The 20694-nt window shown below is 41.0% G+C and overlaps 1 protein-coding gene across 2 annotated transcripts in view; it reads left to right on the forward strand.

Annotated features, from left to right (window-relative positions):
* OCLN (occludin) overlaps positions 1 to 15543 on the forward strand; it is a 64816-nt gene extending 49273 nt beyond the window's left edge. The window contains exons 7-9 of one of the 2 annotated variants that reach the window (XM_033928472.1): positions 8008 to 8179; positions 11071 to 11112; positions 12163 to 15543. In XM_033928472.1, the coding sequence (XP_033784363.1) occupies positions 8008 to 8179; positions 11071 to 11112; positions 12163 to 12264 (316 nt within the window). In that variant the 3' untranslated portion in view covers positions 12265 to 15543. The remainder of the gene's footprint in view (positions 1 to 8007; positions 8180 to 11070; positions 11113 to 12162) is intronic. The other variant, XM_033928381.1, reaches the window with a different exon arrangement.
* Positions 15544 to 20694: the final 5151 nt, after the last annotated feature.

The following is a 20694-nucleotide window of genomic DNA, read 5'->3' on the forward strand; positions in this document are numbered from 1 at the left end:
CAGGTGTCTTGGGCTTTGCAAATTGCCAAATTAAAATTCCCCCAAACCCGAAGCCTTTATGATAAAGTAATAGAACTCTTGTTCTCCATCTTCCAGCTCAGCTACAAGATTTGTGCTATTACTCTCCACATATTACATAAGAACGTAAGAATAGCCTTACTGGGTCAAACTAATGGTCCATCTAGCCCAGTATCCTGTCTTCGCAGAGGCCAATCCAAGTCACACGTACCTGGCAAAAACCCAAATAGTAGCAGCATTCCATGCTACCATCCAATGTCTGTCTCAACAGCAGACTATGGACTTTTCCTCCAGGAATTTGTCCAAACCTTTTTTAAAACCAGTTACATTAATTGCTCTTAAAACATCCTCTGGCAGTGCGTTCCAGAGCTTAACTATTCTCTGAGTGAAAAAATATTTCCTCCTATTGGTTTTAAAAGTGTAACTTTGAGTGTCCCCCTAGTCTTTGTAAATCTTGATGCAGTAAAAAATCAATCCACTTGTACCCATTCTACACCACTCAGGATTTTGTAGACTTTAATCATATCTCCCCTTAGTCATCTCTTTTCCAAGCTGAAAAGCTCTAACCTTTTTAGTCTTTCCTTATACAAGAGGAATTACATGCCCTTTATCATCTTGGTTGCTTTTTAAAAAAAACTTTTTCTAGTATTGCTATATTGGTTTTTCATTCTCCAACTTTACCCTCCCCTAGTCTCTCTCACCCTCACTCTTCTCAACCAACTGTCAACCAGAACCACCTGATTCCATATCCTCTCTCCTGGTTACCTTCAGACCTGCACTGTAGGCACCACCCCCAGAGCAGCTTTTTCCTTCCTGTACCTTGAGGTGATCAGAATATAACAGTTCCCAAATTCCTGTGCTATTCTCAAAGGAGTTCAGGCTCTTAGGCCCGGATTGTGTATAGGACGCCTGGTCTCAGAAGCCGCCTAAGCGGCTTTTGAGAATTGCACATGGGTGTCCTATATAGAATTGCGTCTGTCCTCACGGACAGATGCATAGGTCCACCTAACGCCACAATTCTCTAACCGGTGTCTATGTCGCAGGTGCTGGTTAGAGAATCAAGTTGCCGCTGAGCTGATCACGGCAAGGGAATCTCCCTACAGCGATCAGTTTAGTGGCTGTGGCAGGGAGCTTGTTTCCTCCCTGCCCCCCCCTCCCCGTGAAGACTACCAGCAGAAGGGATGCCTAGTCCCTCCTGCTGGAACCCCTGAAACTCCCCCCCCACCCCCAAATGTCCACAGCAGGAAGAGTGCATGTCCCCAACCTCCCTCCCCAAGCCCACCAGGACTCCACATTATCTTTTTTTAAGTTAGCCAGCTGGAGGGATGCTTTTTCTGGTTGGCAGGCCCACCTCCACTGAATGGGTCTGCCTCTTCTCGATGCATCGTGGGATACACCAGGGAGGGGCCTAAGGCCCAGGCGCTTAAGGCCCCTCCCATAGTAGAGGCCTTAGGCACAAGGGCCAACCAGAATCTTACGTCTTTCTCCCAGTGCATTCTGGGATGTGCTGGGAGTGATCTAAGATTCTGATTGGCCAGATCCCTTAGGCTACTCCTATGGGAGATCTGGGCCTAAGGGATCTGACCAATTGGAAACTTAAGCCACTCCCAGACCATCCCAAAATGCACTAGGAGAGAGGCCTAAAATTCTAGTTAGTCCAGGCGTCTAAGGCCCCTTCTAAGGGAGGGGCCTTAAGCGCCTGGGCCAATCAGGGCTTTAGGGAAGGGGCAGGCCCGCCATTCAGTGGAGGCAGGCCTGCTGGCTGGAGGGACGAATCATCCCTCCGGTCGGCCAACTTAAAAAAAGGTATTGTGGGGTCTGAGTGGGGGTCAGGCCTTTCGAAGGGGGGGTTTCGACAGGAGGAACTGGGCATCCCTCCTGATGATCTTATGGGGGTGGCGGGGATGTACAATTGTCATTTTATAAATCAGAGCTCTGGCTGCCGAACTAGAGGAAGATAACTTCAGCTGGAAAGGCTTTGTTTATAAACATTTATCAACACAGCTACAATACTACTTTATCCTAAGCAGAAAAGAAAAGAAATAGAAATTTTTTTCTACCTTTGTTGTCTGGTTTCTGCTTTCCTCATCTTCTCGTCATCCTCTTCCTTCCATCCACTGTCTGCCTTCTCTCTGCCTCTTCCATATGGCATGTAGGAGTATTTATGGTGCAATTAAACAATTAGGTAAACATCTCGTGTCTAGGGGAATTACACCTACTGCATACCAGGTTCAGCTTAATGCCTTCTTACAAGAGTAAAACGGAAGCCAAGATATCTGAAACTGATTTATTATAAAGATAAAAAAATATATTCACATGGCCAGCAACAAATAACAAAACTAATAATGATTCACAACATCTCTCTGTGTGTGTGTATATATATGTCAGTATACAACTAGTACATAAGTAATCACTAAGTAATTAGTAAATATGACTAATTATCACACAATATATAATTCCTTACAATACTGATTCCTGATAAGTATAGCAGAAAAACCTATGATAGCTTAACACCTGATCCATACAAAACAAGATTCTATCTTAACCCAGCAAAACTTAAAAAGATCATTCCTGCCTCACCCTTAGATGTAGCCACAGCCGTAGATCCAGATGGAGGAGTAATCTTGTTCAAGCTACGAGCGTACAGTGAGCCTTGTGGTTGTAGATTCTTCGTCCTGTCAGCACAAGGTAGTTTTTCTCTGGTACAGCCAAAGTATATGATTGCCAGTCCTTCTTGTGATGCTAACAAGAGAAAGTTCAGTTATGGCCAAAAGAACAGTTCTGCTTTTTTTACTCTCAGCCAAGAGCAAGGTCACACAAGAGAAATTCTTCTTATCAGTTCTTATTGTAAAAATGGTGCAGTATTAAGGAATTTACAATTGTAGGTCTGAGCTCCCTCAATCCCCAAAATTGTCTTACTCAGAAAAGCACTGCGATCCGTAGCCTGTGTCATGTGACCCTTAAAGACCAATCAATCCATATCTGCAGGGAATGGTGTTCTTCTTTTGCAAAGGCCTCGGTAGGCCAAAGATGATAAGATCACAAAGCGCAGTTCATAACCAGAGATGAGAAAGTAACACTTTTCCACGTTCACATAGGCATGGACATTCAGAGATGGTAAATGTCCTTGACTGTACACACACAGTTCGTGTAAACACATCCAGAATGCTTCAGGCAGCAAAGATGGTTCATGTCTTACTTGACCTAAGTCTGAGGTCTCATACCATTAGGTGAAGCAGGAATCACCCCTGCAGGCATCTACTCAATTCCAAGTCTCTACCAGAAACTGTCTGCCCCTCCCTTCCATCCCTTACTCGCTCCCCCTCTCATTGGTCTGGCACCCATCTTCTTCCTTCCGCTCCCCCCATAGTCTGGCATCTCTGTCTTCTTCCCTTCCCTCTCTCACTCCCTCCCACAGGTAGTTTTTAACATCTCTCTCCTCCTTTCTTCTCTTCAGATCTGGTATCTGTCTCCTCCCCTCCCCTGATGCTCTGGTATCTCTCTCTCCTCTCCCTTTCCCTTCCTTTTCTTTTCTGCTCTTCCTTCTCAATTTGTGTTCTACCTCTTATCTACTTTCTTATTTTCCAGTCCTCAATTTCCCTTTCATTGTGTCTACCTACAACTTGCCACCTCTTTCCCTCACCTCTTCCAGTATCTCACTAACTCTATCCTCTTCCCCCAATCCAGCATGTGCCCCTTTTTCTTTATCCCCTCCTTCAATCCAGTATGTTCTCCCCTCACTCTCTCTCTTCCCCACTTCCCTTCAGCATCTGTTCCCCTATCTCCCCTCCCCACTTCTATCCTGTGTCTGTTCCTCCCTCTCTCTCCACTTCCCTTCAGTACCTTCTCCCCTCTCTCTCCTCTCCACTTCCTTCCAATGACTGCTCCCCTCTCCCTCCTCTCCACTTCCATGCAGCATCTGCACCCCCTCTCTCCTCCCCATTTCCCTTCAGCGTCTGTTCCTCTCTCCCCTCCCCCTTTCTCTACTTCCCTTCAGTCTGTTCCCCTCTCTCCCCATCCCGCTTTCATCCATCACCTGCTCCTCCCTCTCTCTCCACTTCCCTTGGCATCTTCTCTCCTCTCCACTTCTTTCGAGCATCTCTTCCCCACTTCCATGCAACGTCTGCTCCCTCCTCTCTCCTCCCCATTTCCCTTCAGCATCTGTTCCTCTCTCCCATCCCTTTCAGGGCCACTAGACCTCTTCCCTTCATCGGGGTATCTCCCTCCTTTCCCTTAACCTTCACGGATGCTTTTCAGAATCGAGGTTTTCTCTCCGAGCGGCCCAGACGCCATAGACTTCTTACAGGTCGCGCGCGACTACTCTGAAACTTCTCCTCTGATGCAACTTCCTGTTTCCACCTGGGCAGCTCACATCAGAGGATAGGTTTTGGAGTAGTCACATGCATCCTGTGAGATGGCTATGGTGTCCGGGCCTTTCAGAGAGAACTTTGATTCTGAAAAGTGCCCGTGAAGGTGAGGGGAAGGGAGGGAAATGGTCCGATGAGAGGAAGAGATGACCAGACTGCAGCTATCAGAAGAGTGGAGGGAGGGTGATCAATGCTTGACTGCGTGATCGTGAAGAAGGCTGCTGACCGGGAGTGGTGGGAAGGGAGGCAACGCGTGACAGATACTTTACTGTAAGAACAAGGCCATTCACCACTCCATGGGGCGGTGAATGGCCTTGTCCACGTACCTGCAGCTACCAATCTTTTTATCGTCCTGTTCCTGCAGGTTACCCGTGACTAGCTGCAGGTAAAAGTCACCGTGCCATTCTCTAGTTGTTATATTATGTGCAAGAGTATTATACTGCTCTGCAGAATTCCCTTAGGATAAAGCTGTGCAAATTTTTTCTCCAGTTTATTTATTTACCCAGTAAAGAGTAATGCTGTGAACTGTTCTGCGTCTGATACAACACAGATTATATAACTCATAAGTAATCTCAGTCTATAGAAAGAGGTTGCATGGATGCAGGAAGATATTCTTTGCAAATTGTAATTGTCTGTACTTCTGAACTCATCAACACTTAAAAGTTAATGGAGGATAGTAGCGTAGGGCCTTGAGTATCTCGAGGAGGTGTCCACATTTTCCAAAAAACAAAGCCAAAATGGAAACAAATAGCATTAAAATGGTATATTCTACATGATTCCTATTCCTACTACAAACTAATAACCAAAATATGTGTTCAATTAAGAACATAACAAAAGAGTTGCCATACTGGGACAGACCAAAGGTCCATCAAGCCCAGTATCCTGTTTCCAATGGTGGCCAACCCAGATCAAAAGTACCTGGCAAGATCCCAGGGAGAAAAAACAGATTTTAGGCTGCTTATCTTAGGAATAAGTAATGCATCTTTTAATAATAGCTTATGGACTTCTCTAGATCATTGATATATATGTTAAAAAGCAGCGGATCAAGCACAGACCCCTGGGAAACCCCACTATTTACCCTTCTTCATTGAGAATATTGACCATTTAACTCTACAGTCTGTTTTCTATCTTTTAACTAGCTCTTAAAACATAATAAGATGTTAACCCCTTTCCCATGACATTCTAATTCCTCAGAAGTCTTTCATGAGGTACTTTGCTATATTCATATAGCATTCATTCATACATTCAATGGCACTATCCAGTTTACCCATCAAAAAATCAAGTGGAGAAAAAGCCTCAAAAACTCATTAAAGCAGCATTTGCGAAATGCTCACTAGCTGCCTGTTATCATATCCTAGGTGTAAAAAACTCCACTAAGAAAATAACATGATCTCTATATGGGACACAGCCCACCACTGTGCACAGGGCATAAATATCAATCTTCAATTTACACTTAACTCAAAGGGGTCCAACGCTGACTCAGCAATCTTCAGTGATATTACCAAGTCCCTTGACAAATATATAATCCATATTCTATCTTATGACAAGGACCTTGTGCCAAAAATGTGTCTGCTTCAGGGAAAATTCTCAAGAAAACTCAAAACTTAGGGCTCCTTTTACAAAGCTGCGCTAGCGGTTTTAATGCATGCACCGGATTAGTGCGCGCTATAGCGTCCTAGCTGGAAATCTACTGCCTGCTCCAAAGGAGGCGGTAGCGGTTAGCATGTGCGGCATATTAGCGTGTGCTATTCCACGCGTTAATGCCCTAGCGCGGCTTTGTAAAAAGAGCCCTTAGTGCACAGCTACAGATTAATGGCTACAAAATGCTCAGCGGGAATATGTAGGCACCAACCCAATCTCTTCTGGTCAGTTTAATTTCTAGTTATCAGTTGGGATCTCCCTTCCTTTCCTTTTGTATTTCCCCTATATGGCTCTCTTTCCTATTTTATAATGTAATTCTTTACCTTAATCCTATCGTTCCAGGAGGTCCTGTATGTTACCCTATTTTATTATATACAAACCGCTTAGAAGACTGATAGGCGGTTTACAAATTTTTATTAAACTTGAGATGATATCATCTCACAATTCTCCACTCTGCATTGTCCAATCAACTTCCAAATAATAAAAAGCACACCATTGAAGCTTTCGATTTAAACCTTTCGGCCAGATAGTGTCAAGAAAGAAAATCCATCTTTGCTCTTGTTGATGCATTTCTTTATATTGCCTCTCCATTGGGTGACTGGAACGTATTCCAGTAGAGTGCATCGAAAAATCTCTGAATAAACGATTCTTCGTGATACAATGACACGTCAGAACATCAATTTCTCTTCTGTTTTTGAACTTCCTTTTTAGTAGCCTTAAATTTAAGATGGCTTAATTACATGATACAGTTGTTTGTTGTTGTTTTTTTTTTTAAATGGCCTGACGGCTTAGTTATCATTCACTTAGCCCTGTTTATATCCAGTCTTCCAAGCTGAGATATCTCTTGTATGCAGGGACTAAGGGGTGAGCTATGCTGCACACCTAATACCAGGAATAGTTGCACAGCTGATGTCATTGTTGATGGATTACCTGTATTGGGTTTCCATTCCTGTGTGACAAACAATGATGTCATTACCAGGCTAGAATTTAGTCCTCTTGAAGAGATGGGGGAATTTGATGTGCATTGTTAGTGATTTCCAAATTAGGGTTTTGTTTTTCTTCTTTTTTTATGAAGCAAATATAGCCCTAGCACATGGGAATGACTCATGTAAAGGCATGCTAAGACAGCTTTTTACCACAGCTTTGTAAAAGGAGCCCTTAGATTTATACAAATCATTCTACACCAGGGATCTTAAAATAGTCTAAGAGAAGCTGGTTTCTTTCTTATTCTGTTTTAAATACACAACTCTGTTGGGGAAACAAAATTGAGGGACTTTGTCTAGTTAAAAGTGAATCTTGACTTGAAGCTGTATCATGCTGTATTGGTGCATCCATTTTATCCTCTGATTACAGAGAAGCAAAAGAGAAATCTGTGATAGAGCTTTCTACAAGAGGGTGTACAAAGTAAGGCCTGGCAAAGAGAGTGTCTTGGCAGATTGGATGCAAGGCAAATAGGAATCATGGCATCATTGTAGGATTTTGTGATTGGCTAAATTCTGGTAAATGAAAGAGTGGAATATAAATTTTTTAATTAACTAAACTTATTTAGTGTAGCCAAGGCTTTTAATTGTGGGGCCCTGTGGAAGTATAAGGGATTTATTTAAAAATAATTTTTAAATTGCTGAGTATAGTGAGAAGAGTACAGAGCATCGGTGCCAAGGGGAGGGAGGGAGGTGATGGAAAGGGAAAAGTTTTACCTTTTGGTCAGCTGACTCAGTTAAGTGCAAGGCCCTATGTGGTCCTCCCTGACTGGAGCTTCTTTTTACCCCTCTAGTTGATCCTGTTTGGGTTACTGAAATTTTCCTGGTCATGTTGCCTGAAAAACTTGAAGGCATCTTGTCATCTCTGTACCAAAGTAGCTTGTTTTATGCTTGTTTTTGCTTTTAAGTACTTCTGTGCCAGACTGGTAGCTATGTATAAGTCTTTAGTTATAACGCAGTTGGATTGACTCTGTATTTTGATACTTTATTTTTTCTTTCAGAGAATATCCACACATTACTTCAGACCAGCAAAGGCAAGAGTATAAGCATGAGTTTGACAGTGGGCTGCAAGAATACAAGAAATTACAAGCAGATCTGGAAGAGATCCATAATATTCTTGCCCAAGTGGATCGGGAGCTGGATGACCTACCAGAGGAAAGTGAGGCGTACAAGGTATGATAATACCAAAGCCTAACATGAATTGTGTAAGTTTACATTGTTTGAATAATGCTAGGCTGCTACTACTACTACTTATTTCTGTAAGCACTACTAGACATAAACAATGCTGACTGACCTTTTAGCATTAACATATGAGACTAATAATATATTTTTCAGATTAAAGCATTTAAATTATGTAAGGAGAATAAGAATTAGAATCTAATAGCAAGCTGGAGAGGAAGGAGCCTGACAGGCAAGGTTACTGGAAAATTGCAGAAGAGTTTCATTGGAGGAATTATTTATATACTCTTTCTGAAGAATTTTTCTGCTGTTATTAATCTCAGGGTTTTTTTACACTTTACTTCTTCATCTCAGCATTTTAATCCTCCCCAAAGGGCTATCTGATTTCAAGAAAGAGAAAGCATTTGAATCCTAACCCTAGGCATTTAGGCCCCAATTCTATAAAGGGCGCCTAAGTCATGCATAAAGTTAGGCGTGCAGAAATGGACACGATTTTCCACTTGGTATACTCTTCATCATCATGATGCTAAATCCACTTCGATTAGTATTCATCTCAGTGCTATCAATGCTTTTTACAGCCCAATTGATGGTAAACCTCTAACTGCTCATCCTCTTGAAAAGACTTTTCATGTCAAACCACCTCCAGTAGTTTGGGATCTCAGTGTTGTTCTCTCTAGACTTATAAAGCCTCCTTTTGAACCAATGTCTTTGGCCCATCTTAAATATCTCACTTGGAAAGTGTTTTTTCTTATTTCTCTTACATCTGCTCAAAGAGTAAGTGAACTTAAAGCACTGGTGGCGGATCCACCGTTCACAATGTTTCATCATGACAAAGTTGTGCTTCACACCTATCCAAGGTTCCTCTCAAAAGTAGTCAATGAATTTCATCTCAATCAATCTACACTTCTCCCTCCATATTCGCTGTGATAGGGGATTAACAGTACCGCAAATACTGAAAAACCACAAATAACTTTTTTATATGTTATTTGCTGTTTTCTATTAAAAACCATTGTGAATATGGTGAAACCGTGAATAACACGGTGGGAGACCTGGCCTGTTTCTGAAGGAGAGGCAAAAAACGGTGAACAAAGTGCTGGGAATCTACAATTTTCTCTATAAATGCTTGGAATCAGCGATTTCTCTATGCAAACTGATGTAATTTTGGGGGAGGAACCAGCAAGCTAAAAACCGTGAATAATCGAAATCACGAATGCTGAAACTGCGAATATGGAGGGAGAAGTGTATTGTGCTACCAGTGTTCTTTCCTAAGCCTCATTCTCATCCTGGAGAAACAGCTCTTCATACACTGGACTGCAAATGAGTCTTGGCTTATTACTTATAGAGAGCTCAGCCACATAGAACAACTCAGCTTTTTGTCTCCTTTGATCCTAACAAGTTGGGACGTCCTGTATTCAAGAGAACTATTTCTACATGGTTGGCGCCTTGTGTCGCCTTCTATTATACTCAGGTTGGTCTGCAACTGGGGAGTCGTGTCACAACCCACAAAGTCTGAGCTATGGCAGCTTCAGTTGCTTTTTTATGTTCCACTCCTATTGATGAGATCTTTAAAGCTGCTACTTGGTCCTCAGTTCATACATTCACATCTCACTACTGACTGGAATCTTTTTCTAGATAGCATGGTCACTTCAGCCAAACAGTATTGCAAAATTTATTTTCTTAATGGCCAACACTCCCTCCATCACATTCTAGTAAGTAAGGAGTGTCCTACATGTGAGAATATGCTGCCTGTTTGTCCTGGGATAAAGCACAGTTACTTACCATGGCAGGTGTTATCCAGTAGGCAGATATTCTCACAACCCACCCATCTCCCCTAATTGGCTTCTTAGCTCGCTTATGGAACTGAGGTACCGTGAGCCTACGTCGGATGGAAAGGCACTCACGCATGCGCAGTGTGGGCAGTTTGAAAACTTTCTCAAGTTCTTAAAGTGGCCATGCATTTTTAAAGCTGTCTGTACCGGGGTTCCGTGGATGATGTCACCCACATGTGAGAATATCTGCCTGCTGTCCTTGGATAAAACACCTGTTATGGTAAATAATTGTACTTTTTAGTGCCGGCCGCAGTGGTAACAGTTCCGACACTCATATGAATTCTAAGTGTGGGAGCTGTTATCACAATGGCCAACACTTAAAAAGAAACGTGCTACAGTTTTATAAAAAAGGGGGTGGGTATTTATTTATTTAAGTCAAGTATTAGAGAAATGCAAACACTGTTGCTAAAGGGTATGTTTGATTGTGATCCACCTCATATTTTTGACAGAATATAAATAAATACAAGTGTACCTTGGCGTGATATTTGAAAAACTCTTTTGGGAAGAGCTAGGTAAAATACTGCTGAATAGTCAAATTATTATGGATGTAGTCATGAAGAAGTGACCGTTTAATATTTTATTGTGTTTGTATTGTTGAAACATATTTAGCATTTTTAATATGTATGCATGTAATTTTGTAAACCACATAGTTTTTATGTGGTATATAAATTTTTAAATAAATAAATTTTAAAAATCTGTTTTTCTGGAAGCTGTTAGAAGAATGTGGTTAGAGGGATTTCCCAATATGACATTAAGGTGAGTGTAGTAGTACGATATTCTTGGTAATAAGGATGGGTAAAAGAAGAAGATGTGAACTTAGACAAATTGCAACAAGAAGTTGCTAAATGATGCCATCTGAAATCACTTTCTTTATGAGAGCAGCCATAGTGCATCACTGTACGTCACTCAATTCCATCATATCTTTTGTCTTGCAAAGCCTGACTAAACTTTAATAACGTGCTCCAGCTGTTTTCAACCTCACTTGCAAACTTGTCTTGGCCTGTTTAGTATTTTTGCTCACTAATGTGATATTCATTCTTTTTCTTTTAATTTCAGGTTGCTGCAGATAAGTACAATAGACTGAAGGAAATAAAAGCAGTAAGTCTCAAAAGAAATGCTTCCTAATAGTTTTTGAAACACAGTGATCCTTTTCTGGCTTAGGCATCTCTGTCTCGTCTCTCTCTCTGTCCGATGCATGATGCTACCTGCTAGCAGGGAGGGAGACTATTGTTTGGGTTGTATCCTTTTCTGGCTTAGGCATCTCTGTCTCATTTCTCTCTCTGTCTGATGCCATGATGCTATCTGCTAGGAGGGAAGGGGACTATTGTTCAGGTTGTATCTGAACTCTGGAGCCAGAAATGACTCAGACTAGAGAAATCCGAGTCATCCTAGACTTAAGGTTAGATGATTCCAGCCTGTCTAGTAGCATTATAAAAATAAGTAGTAATAGTATCCTGCTTCTAGCAGTGGGCAATCCAGATCTCAATACCTGGCAGAACCCCCAAAAAGCAGCATGTTTAGCTATCTAATGATTTTTAAAGGACCCTTCTTTCAGAAATCTTTGCAAACCTTTTTTAATCCCCAATATTTTGTTCTCCTTGATCACACCTGACAGCTATATATATTCTACAGCTTAATTGTGTGGTGCCTGAAAAAGAAACATTTTCTTGAATTTGTGTTATATCTGCTCATACTAAGTTTTATGTAGTGTCCCCTAGTATTCAAAAGTGTACATGTCATTAAAACCAGGTAGCTTAAATTGTCTATAACAGGATTTAATTTTTGTTGTTTTCCTTCACTTTTTTGAAATGCGTAAGCAAATCTATAGATGTGGAAGGTGGATTCTTGCTGTGCCAGTGCCTCCTTTTATCCTCTTTAATGCTTCTCATAGCTTAGTGCAGTGATTCCCAACCCTGTCCTGGAGGAACACCAGGCCAATCGGGTTTTCAGGCTAGCCCTAATGAATATGCATGAGAGAGATTTGCATATGATGGAAGTGATAGGCATGCAAATTTGCTTCATGCATATTCATTAGGGCTAGCCTGAAAACCCAATTGGCCTGGTGTTCCTCCAGGACAGGGTTGGGAACCACTGGCTTAGTGTTTATAGAGTGAGGGATCTTCTTTTGACTTTTTGACTTGTTTTTAGTCTGCAGATTACCAGAACAAAAAAAGACGCAGCAAGCAACTGAAACAAAAGCTGTCCCACATCAAAAGAATGGTTAGCGATTATGACAATCAGAAATTATAGAGTACACGTACACACTTAGAAATGATTTGTACAGGTGATTCTGACACATAGGTTTCATTGGGAACTCTTGAGAAGCAATGTTTCCAAATCTTTATGTTCGTGGACAGACTCTAAGACATATGTATGTGTATGTAGATATAACTATTTTTTTAAATGTGTAATTGTTGTATTAAATATGCCAAACACGTTTGAAATTAAAAGACTAGGTCCAACACTCTCGCCTTCTAGTTCCAGTTCCAGAGATCTTCCATGCATCTTGTCATCTCTGATGGTCTTTGAACATATCCTTCAAAAGCAGCACTCTTGCCTTTGATTGTAACTCACTTACCATAAAACTGTGGTGTGGAGGTGTGAGGGAGTTTTTTAAGGCCACTGTAACTCTGGATTGAAATACAGTACCTTGCTCCTTAGTTTAATATGACAATAGAGCCGTTGAACAATGTTCCTTGACGTTCTGCTTTAAACAGGTTCATCCACTGTGCTCTGTGCCTGTTCTAGACAGGTGACCGGTAACCTGGTAGATATATTTTTTAAGGGAAATTATTATTGAAAATAATGAAATGTTTTATAGAGCTGTGATATTAATGTATATATAACAACTTTTGTTTGTGTTTTTGTAAAACATGATATCTGCCATTTTGTGTTTGAATAGTATTTTTTTTATTTGTACATATAGTTGAATACCTGTTTCAATTTGCACAGGACTTTATCTTTGGTTTTAATGTGCAGTATCACTTTCTGTACACATTATCCCATTTCTGGTTTAAACAGAAGATGACGGATATTTAGGATAAAATTAGTGTTTTTATAGACAACTGTGCTTCTGGTAGCTTTTGCCCATAAAAATACACAACAACCAAGGAAAATGGACTTCTTCATTATTTAATTTCAGAATTTCTTGGCTGTATTTTTGAAGTAACACAGCTGAAATTCTCATGTACTTGTTTGCGGGATTTTTTAAAAAACATTTTTTTAACTGCCTGGTAAGCTTGTTTCTAAATTTTGACAGCCTTTTCAGGAATGCATGGCCTTTCACTCGGATCTACCTGGAATTTTTCCCTATTATATGTGCATTGTCACCCCCCTCCACTCCACTTCTCAGTTCCATGTCCATGTCCTGGCTACTCTGGTGGCAGTTCATTTTCCGGAGTTCAGTGCAAGTATGCTGTACTACTGAGTAGGTGTCATGGAGGAATAACTAGGACTCCCCTCCCATCATGAACACAGCCTCTGAAGTGCTCTCAGTCTTGGGGGACCTGAGGAGCAGAAGCCAGGTCTGTTGCTATAGACCGGTTTCCTGCGTGAAAGTATACAGTGCAGCCATTGGCTTGCCTTCTAATCTGTGTGGGGTGGGGGGTTAAACAGTATTTTTGTGATCTGTGGTGATTTAGAAATTTTGTGTGTTAGGCCTTACTTGGAGTAAATCCAGACCACAGGCAGCACTTGACATTTACTTCCACAAGTATAAAAGACTACTGACTGACATGTCAAATAACAAGTGACCATATTCTTAAAACAATAGTATTTTTGGTTGTTGGAGCAGGCTTTTGTTTGTTTTATGTGGGTTTAAATTTTTACATCCAGTTTTGAAGAGGAAGTTTTAAAATTCAGTGTTTTTGAATAAATTGTTACCATGGATCTTTGGCAAAATAAAATAGCCATTTGTTATTTTTACAGTTGCATCATGGGGAGTATAAACAAAAACAGACCTATGATTACTTTTTAAAAATAATTATTTTAACGAAGTGGCACTCTGATCAATCAGTAACTTAGACTCCCTTTTATTAAACTGCGCTACCGGTTTATAGTGCTGGGAGCCACGCTGAATATCCCGCGCTGCTCCTGACACTCATAGATTCCTATGAGCGTCGGGAGCAGCGCAAGGCATTCAGTGTGGCTCCCTGCGCTAAAAACCTCTAGCATGGTTTAATAAAAGAGGGCCTTAATATACTTGTTAACTGTGCATGAAATTCTGTGTTTTAATTTAGTACACCATTTACCTATTATGAATGTTAAATAAAATGGTTTTTCAAATTTTTCTTTTTCATTTCCATCTTTGTGAGATGCACAGACTTCTGCCAGCTGATAACTCATTTTAAAATTGAGATTGTGATGTATTTACATTCTTGAGCCATCGGTACCGATGGTGGCACATCTTAGCACTGCAATAGGTAAAAAACTGATATAAATGATAAGGAAGACAAAGTAATATAAACCAAGAACAGATGCAGAATCTTCTAGGGGCCCTTTACTAAAGCACATTAAGTTTCACAGTTAACTGTGCAATAAGTGCAAAGCCTCTGTGTTAATTGATGGGTGTTCCTAGCATTTGCCCATGCAGATACTACAGAGGAAAAACCTTTACTACATGAGTGCATTGACAGATAGGAGGTGGTTAAGTATATCCATTCTTGTGATGATGGATATATAGCATCGAGATAAAAAATGTACTTGTAACATAGGACATGTGGCCTTTACCTGCTGTCATTTTCTGTTTAGTCTGCCCATCCATAATACTAAGATTGACAATCCCTTCTCCCTAAAAGATTTTCTGTACTTGTTCCCTGAATTCAAGAAAGTATGGAACAAGCATAGAGGATCTTTGAAGGAGAGGAAAGGATTGTAATGCTTAGCAGTTGGTGTGGATAACGAGACTGGATGGACCATAGGACACATTGGCATATGAAAAATGCACAAGATTCAGAGTCTTTAATGGTAGTTCCCAAAAGTACAGATAGGAGTTGAGGTAGGTTATAGGAATAGTCAGGGACCACAGCACAGGTGATAGACCTGGAGGGCCGCCGCGGGAGCGGACTGCTGGGTGGGATGGACCTCTGGTCTGACCCGGCGGAGGCAAATTCTTATGTTCTTATATTAAAGAATACTGGAGAAATGAGAGACCCTTGTGGCACTCTGCATGTTTTATGGTTTATTAAACTTAATAGACCACCTTTTTACAAATAGCAGCAATAATAAAGATACTAGCCAGGGCTCAGATCTAACTCAACCTGTTTTAGCAGACGATGATCTGTTGAAAAAGAACACTTTTTCACAAAGGTGAGGGATTACAATATCCCATGCCACTGCAATGTCTGATCACTAGGAAAACTAGTTGGTTGGTAGAAAACAAAATGCTGGGTGACCATGGTTTTCTGGGTGAGGCTTTATCTGTTTTAATGGAGTTCCTTTCAAAATTTGGTTTAATTTGTAAACCGCTTTGATTTACTGTTTTACTGTAACAGGCACAATATCAAATAAATGTAAGCAGTAACCTGGTCAGATTTTAAACTCGTGCCCAGTATTCTAACAACTCTGGTTATTGTCTCTATCAAATCTGTAACGTATTGTGTCATAAACATTTTTATAGAGGTCTCGGTTGAGTGAGTTGATGCTGTTTTTTACCACTTACTACTGTAGCTATTGTCTGGGTCAACAAATATGCTGATAGAAGGCTGACAGATAATGTGGGGAGGCAAGCTGCAGCTAATGTATTAAGGGGGTGTTCAGGGCTGGATAATAGGTCTACTCCCACTTGCTACATCCCCACTGCCCCTGTGCCTCTGGTGCTCCACCTAAATAACTCACTCCTCCATTACAACAGTGCATTGCATTAGTGGACAATAGTCCCTTTCACTTGTTTTTCTCACATGGTGGTTAGCATGACGATAATGCTATTTGGCTATTATGGAACTCTGTTCCTCCATGGCAGCATATTTGAAAGTTTTTAGGATTCTTTTTGTCCATTCCTAATGGCCCATGAGGCTTTCAGTACATATCTTGATATACAGTTACGTCAAAGAGGGCTATCTGATGCCTCGTTAACCCCTTCATGTAGAATTTCACATTGTGACAACATGTGGCATGAGTAAATGCACTGATGCTTCTAGCCTCTCACACAGTTCAACTAACTGCTTTGGATCAGTGCTACCACCTCTCTTGCTCCCCAGGAGTTTCTTACTGCCAGGCATAGAGCTACAGATAGCAACTTGAGCACTATTAGCCGATTCTCCAACAGTGATTGATGCACTATCAAGTTTGCTTGCAAATGATTTGCACGCAAATGCGACCGATTCAATCACTCAGTGAGCAATTAACACATGTGCAGAACCCTAACAGCAGTGACAGGGGAAGCAACCTCCTGTCACTACTGTTAGGGCTTCTGTTTTTTCTAAATGGCATAGATGTGCCTGTGTTAAATATATACAATCTGTCCCATTATATATATAAAAAGACCCCCCCTGTGCCATGCACTCCCACCCTGCACCGGCATCCTGAACCACCGTACACCCCTCCTGAACCCCCCCAAAAATGGCAGGAAGGATACAGAGGGAGCCAATCAGGGACTTCCTTAGGTTCCCCCTTGTATCTGGGGAGGGGCCTGAGGTGTATGAGCCAATCAGGGCCTTAGGCTCCCTTCCCATGTATCACATGATTCACTGGGGAGGGGCCTAAGGCTCAAAATTGTTGATGTGGCCACGGAGCAGTACTGAGCAACCCTCCTGCTCCCAACTAAAGGTATGGGGGAGGGGGTGTTGGAGAGGCCTCCAGTGGCAGGATGGAGTAGGCATCCCTCCTGCCATTTTGCACGGGAGATTGAGTCAGGATGGCAGGAGGGAGTGGGCATCCCTCCTGCCGTATTGTGCGGGGGGTGAGCCGGGGGGCTCCAGTGGCAGGAGGGAGTAGGCATACCTCCTCACGTTTTGCACGGGTGGGTGAGTCGGGATGGCAGGAGGAAGTGGGCATCCCTCTTGCCATTTTGCCACAGGGGTGGGCCATTTTAGGTTCAGGTGGGAGAACATGTTTGACGGGGGTCTTTTTGGAGGGCCGGTCACAGCAGTGGGGGACTTTATCATTTTTTTTATGGGACAGATTTTTTTTGTGTGTAATACACATAAAATATCCATGCAATCAGAGTTTACAATCGGTAAAACCCGATGCTAAATAGCCAAGCGATGTTAGTCCATCAATCGCTTGGCCATTTTGCATGGGGCTTTACTAATTTGCATGGATCGGATCGGAAAATGGGCGATCACATGTGGTGGGCCTTTTAGTGCATCAAGTCGGTTATCAGCGATCGTCACTAAAGCTGTGAAAAAAGATAGTAAGTGTGCAAAGTAATTGATACCATTAAAAGCCTCCCCTTTCCTCTGTACTGTCTTAACCATATTCTATCTGTCACAAAAGAGCCAGGAAGCACAATTTTCTTTCCAGCCTAGCTGCCAAATCTTGGTCTTGGTCTTGGTCTTGGTCTCTGCCTCCATTGCATTCAAATCTGTTTTATGCATATTCATTGTAGGTATCCTGAAAACCAGGCCTGAGGACTAGGTGGAAGGCATATAGATCAATATTCAGCCCTATGTTGTGGCATGTAGTGCCATTGCATATCCATTCTGGTCAATTACACAGTTTTATGAAAGCAATTAAAATCATGGCTTTTTGAGACATTCTTATGATTTTCATTAGTTTTCTCATGAGTTTGGTAGTTTAAGAAGTTCTGCTTTTCACAATGGGAACAGAAATTGGGGAGGGGGGAAGATAATTAGGAATAGTTGAATTTGTATTGCTTGTATTTAATTTTATATATTGGATTTTTTTTATTATGTAACTCACCTTGGGGTTCTCTGAATAGAAAGGCGAAGTATCAAATGAAACAAAATCATGAGCTCTCAAGGTCTCTGAAAAATAAATTTCTACATTTGGCCTCTGACTTCAAAGCTCTTATATGGAATTTGCTATAAATGTTATCTTACTGCATCAACATCCTGCTTTTGTAAAGCTTGGGGTGGAGGAGAGGGAGGAAAGAAGAAGGAAGCCAAATTCCTCAAAGTCTTTATTCTTTCTAGAATATGCTTTGAATTATACCTGCTTGCTATATGTACATTTTCAGTTTGCTCCCATACATACTGGGGAAAAAGCTACTACAGTGTATATACTGTATGTATGTATATACACAGTATATGTGTGTGTGTATACATCTTTGTATAAAACTCAGGACTAGAAATTGTTAGGTTAAGCTGTGCCAGTAAGCAGGTTTACTCTTCTGACCAGCTGAAATTTTATCAAGTGTTGGCAAGGTAATGGAAGCACATGATGATCTGTTTAAGAACAGAGAAAGACTGCAGGGACTTAGAATAACTTGCTCTTCTGGAGTACTTCCAGTTGATTATTTTGCCTACTAAGTTCCTGGATCCTGAAGCACTGACATTTGAACTAGAATAGCTTATCTGCAGCTTTGGAGGCCATTTTGAGATTAGGTCCTAAGAGACATTTTGAGTCGCTGCAGGTTTTACCCATTTGTAATTGTGCACCTACTGTTCCTAGAGAAATTGTAATGTGCCCAAGTCCTGAGATGCAGTGGTGCACGACAGGAATCAATTCAAGCCTTTCTCTTTCAACATGACCCTACTTAGTTCTACACATTAAATAACAGGGGGGAAAAACCCTACAGTTCTACATAGAAATCAATTTTTGCTCAACTTTTGGTTTTGTTTAGTTTTTAACAAGCAAGGAGATGGTGAGTATCCAAGTTCTGGTATAATTAATGATTCTTGGTTTGCTGGAATTCCACCTCTGTGATAAATTCCATAGATTTCCCCTTAGCTGTGGCACACTGATACTATGAATGACCTAGACCAGGGGTAGGTAATTCTGGTCCTCGAGAGCTGGAACCAGATCAGGTTTTCAGGATATCCACAATGAATATGTATGAGATGGATTTGCATGCACTGCCTCCTTGAGATGCAAATCTATCTCTTGCATATTTATTGTGGATATCCTGAAAACCTGACCTGGCTCCGGCTCTCGAGGACCGGAATTGCCTACCCCTGACCTAGACCAGTGGTCTCAAACTCAAACCCTTTGCAGGGCCACATTATGGATTTGTAGGTACTTGGAGGGCCGCAGAAAAAATAGTTAATGTCTTATTAAAGAAATGTCAACTTTGCATGTGGTAAAACTCTTTATAGTTTATAAATCTCTCCTTTTGGCTAAGTCTTAATAATAATATTGTAATTTATAGCTAAAGAGACATATGATCAAGAAACTGTTTTATTTTACTTTTATGATTATGATCAACATACCGATGGCCTCAAAATAGTACCTGGCGGGCCACATATGGCTCCCGGGCCATGAGTTTCAGACCATTGACCTAGTCCTAGACAGACTAGATGGGCCAATTGTCCTTTATCTGCCATTATGTTTCTATGTTACCTGACACCTCTGGTGCCCCGCCTGACATCTGTGATTCTTTCATTTTGCTGTGGCTTCAGACGATATTACCATAGTAATCCCAATCATCTCATTTACTACAGAGATAAAGAAACATATATCATCTATCTTAAATCACGTTGAACAATGGACAATTGACTTTAAATTAAAACTCAACCCTGAAAAAACTAAACATCTGAAAACCTGGCTTTTCTCAAAAAATGTAAGTCTCTCTCCAACTTAGGAATCAAGGAAACTCTTATATCTTGGCATCCCAAGTCCTGTAAATTTTCTTCCCACTTCTACCTCTAACCCTCTGTTCTAGTTCCTTCCTATTTCTCCTACCGTAAACTGCGTCGAGCTCTACGAATGTGGAGATGATGCGGTATACAAACCTAAGGATTAGATTAGATTAGATTAGATTAGATTAGCTAGTCCAAACGACAAAATCAAAGATATGATATTACATCTCAATGGTCAGGACTATCTGATAGCTAACTCCATTAAAATATTGGGAGTTACGCTAGATCGCCATCTAACTCTTGATGAGCATATTGATTTACTAGTCAAAAAAATGCTTCTTCGTGTTGTGGAAGCTCCGTACCATTAAGAAATATTTTGATTTAACATTTTTCAGATTGTTGGTACACTCTTCGATATTGAGTATCCTTGACTATTGTAATATAATTTATTTGGGATCTTATAAGCGAATTTTTAAAAGACTAAGAATCATTCAAAATTCAGTTGCCTGATTGATTTTTGGCCTGAAGAAACAGGAGCATGTTAGTCCTTACTATCGACAATTACATTGACTACCGATAGAGGCAAGAGTGTTTAAATTCTCCTGCATCTGCTTCAGATCTCTAAATTTTCCTGCATTTGCTTCAAATCTCTATCTGGCTTGCTCCAATTTACCTTTTCTCTCAATTTGAGCTGCCTTGCCAAGCTCGCTCGCAGTTGTTTATTTGCCTGTTCTTAAGTTATCCTATGGCTCAATTGTGGGCCTCATATTTTTTTAATGTTTTCTTAGCCCCCCTCAGAGCTACTGATCCAGTCTTTAGGTTTTACATTTTATTTATGCAGTTGATAACTTCTTATATAACTGTTTTGTCATCCATTATCTGTCCAAAACTAGAAAAAACTGCCTGATGGTTCTCAAATAATAGACTCAAGTTGACCCCTCTCTAAAGTGTATTGCAGTTTTGTTAGCATGGCTCAAATCAT

Source organism: Geotrypetes seraphini, chromosome 1, assembly GCF_902459505.1.
Source record: "Geotrypetes seraphini chromosome 1, aGeoSer1.1, whole genome shotgun sequence".
Taxonomy (NCBI): domain Eukaryota; kingdom Metazoa; phylum Chordata; class Amphibia; order Gymnophiona; family Dermophiidae; genus Geotrypetes; species Geotrypetes seraphini.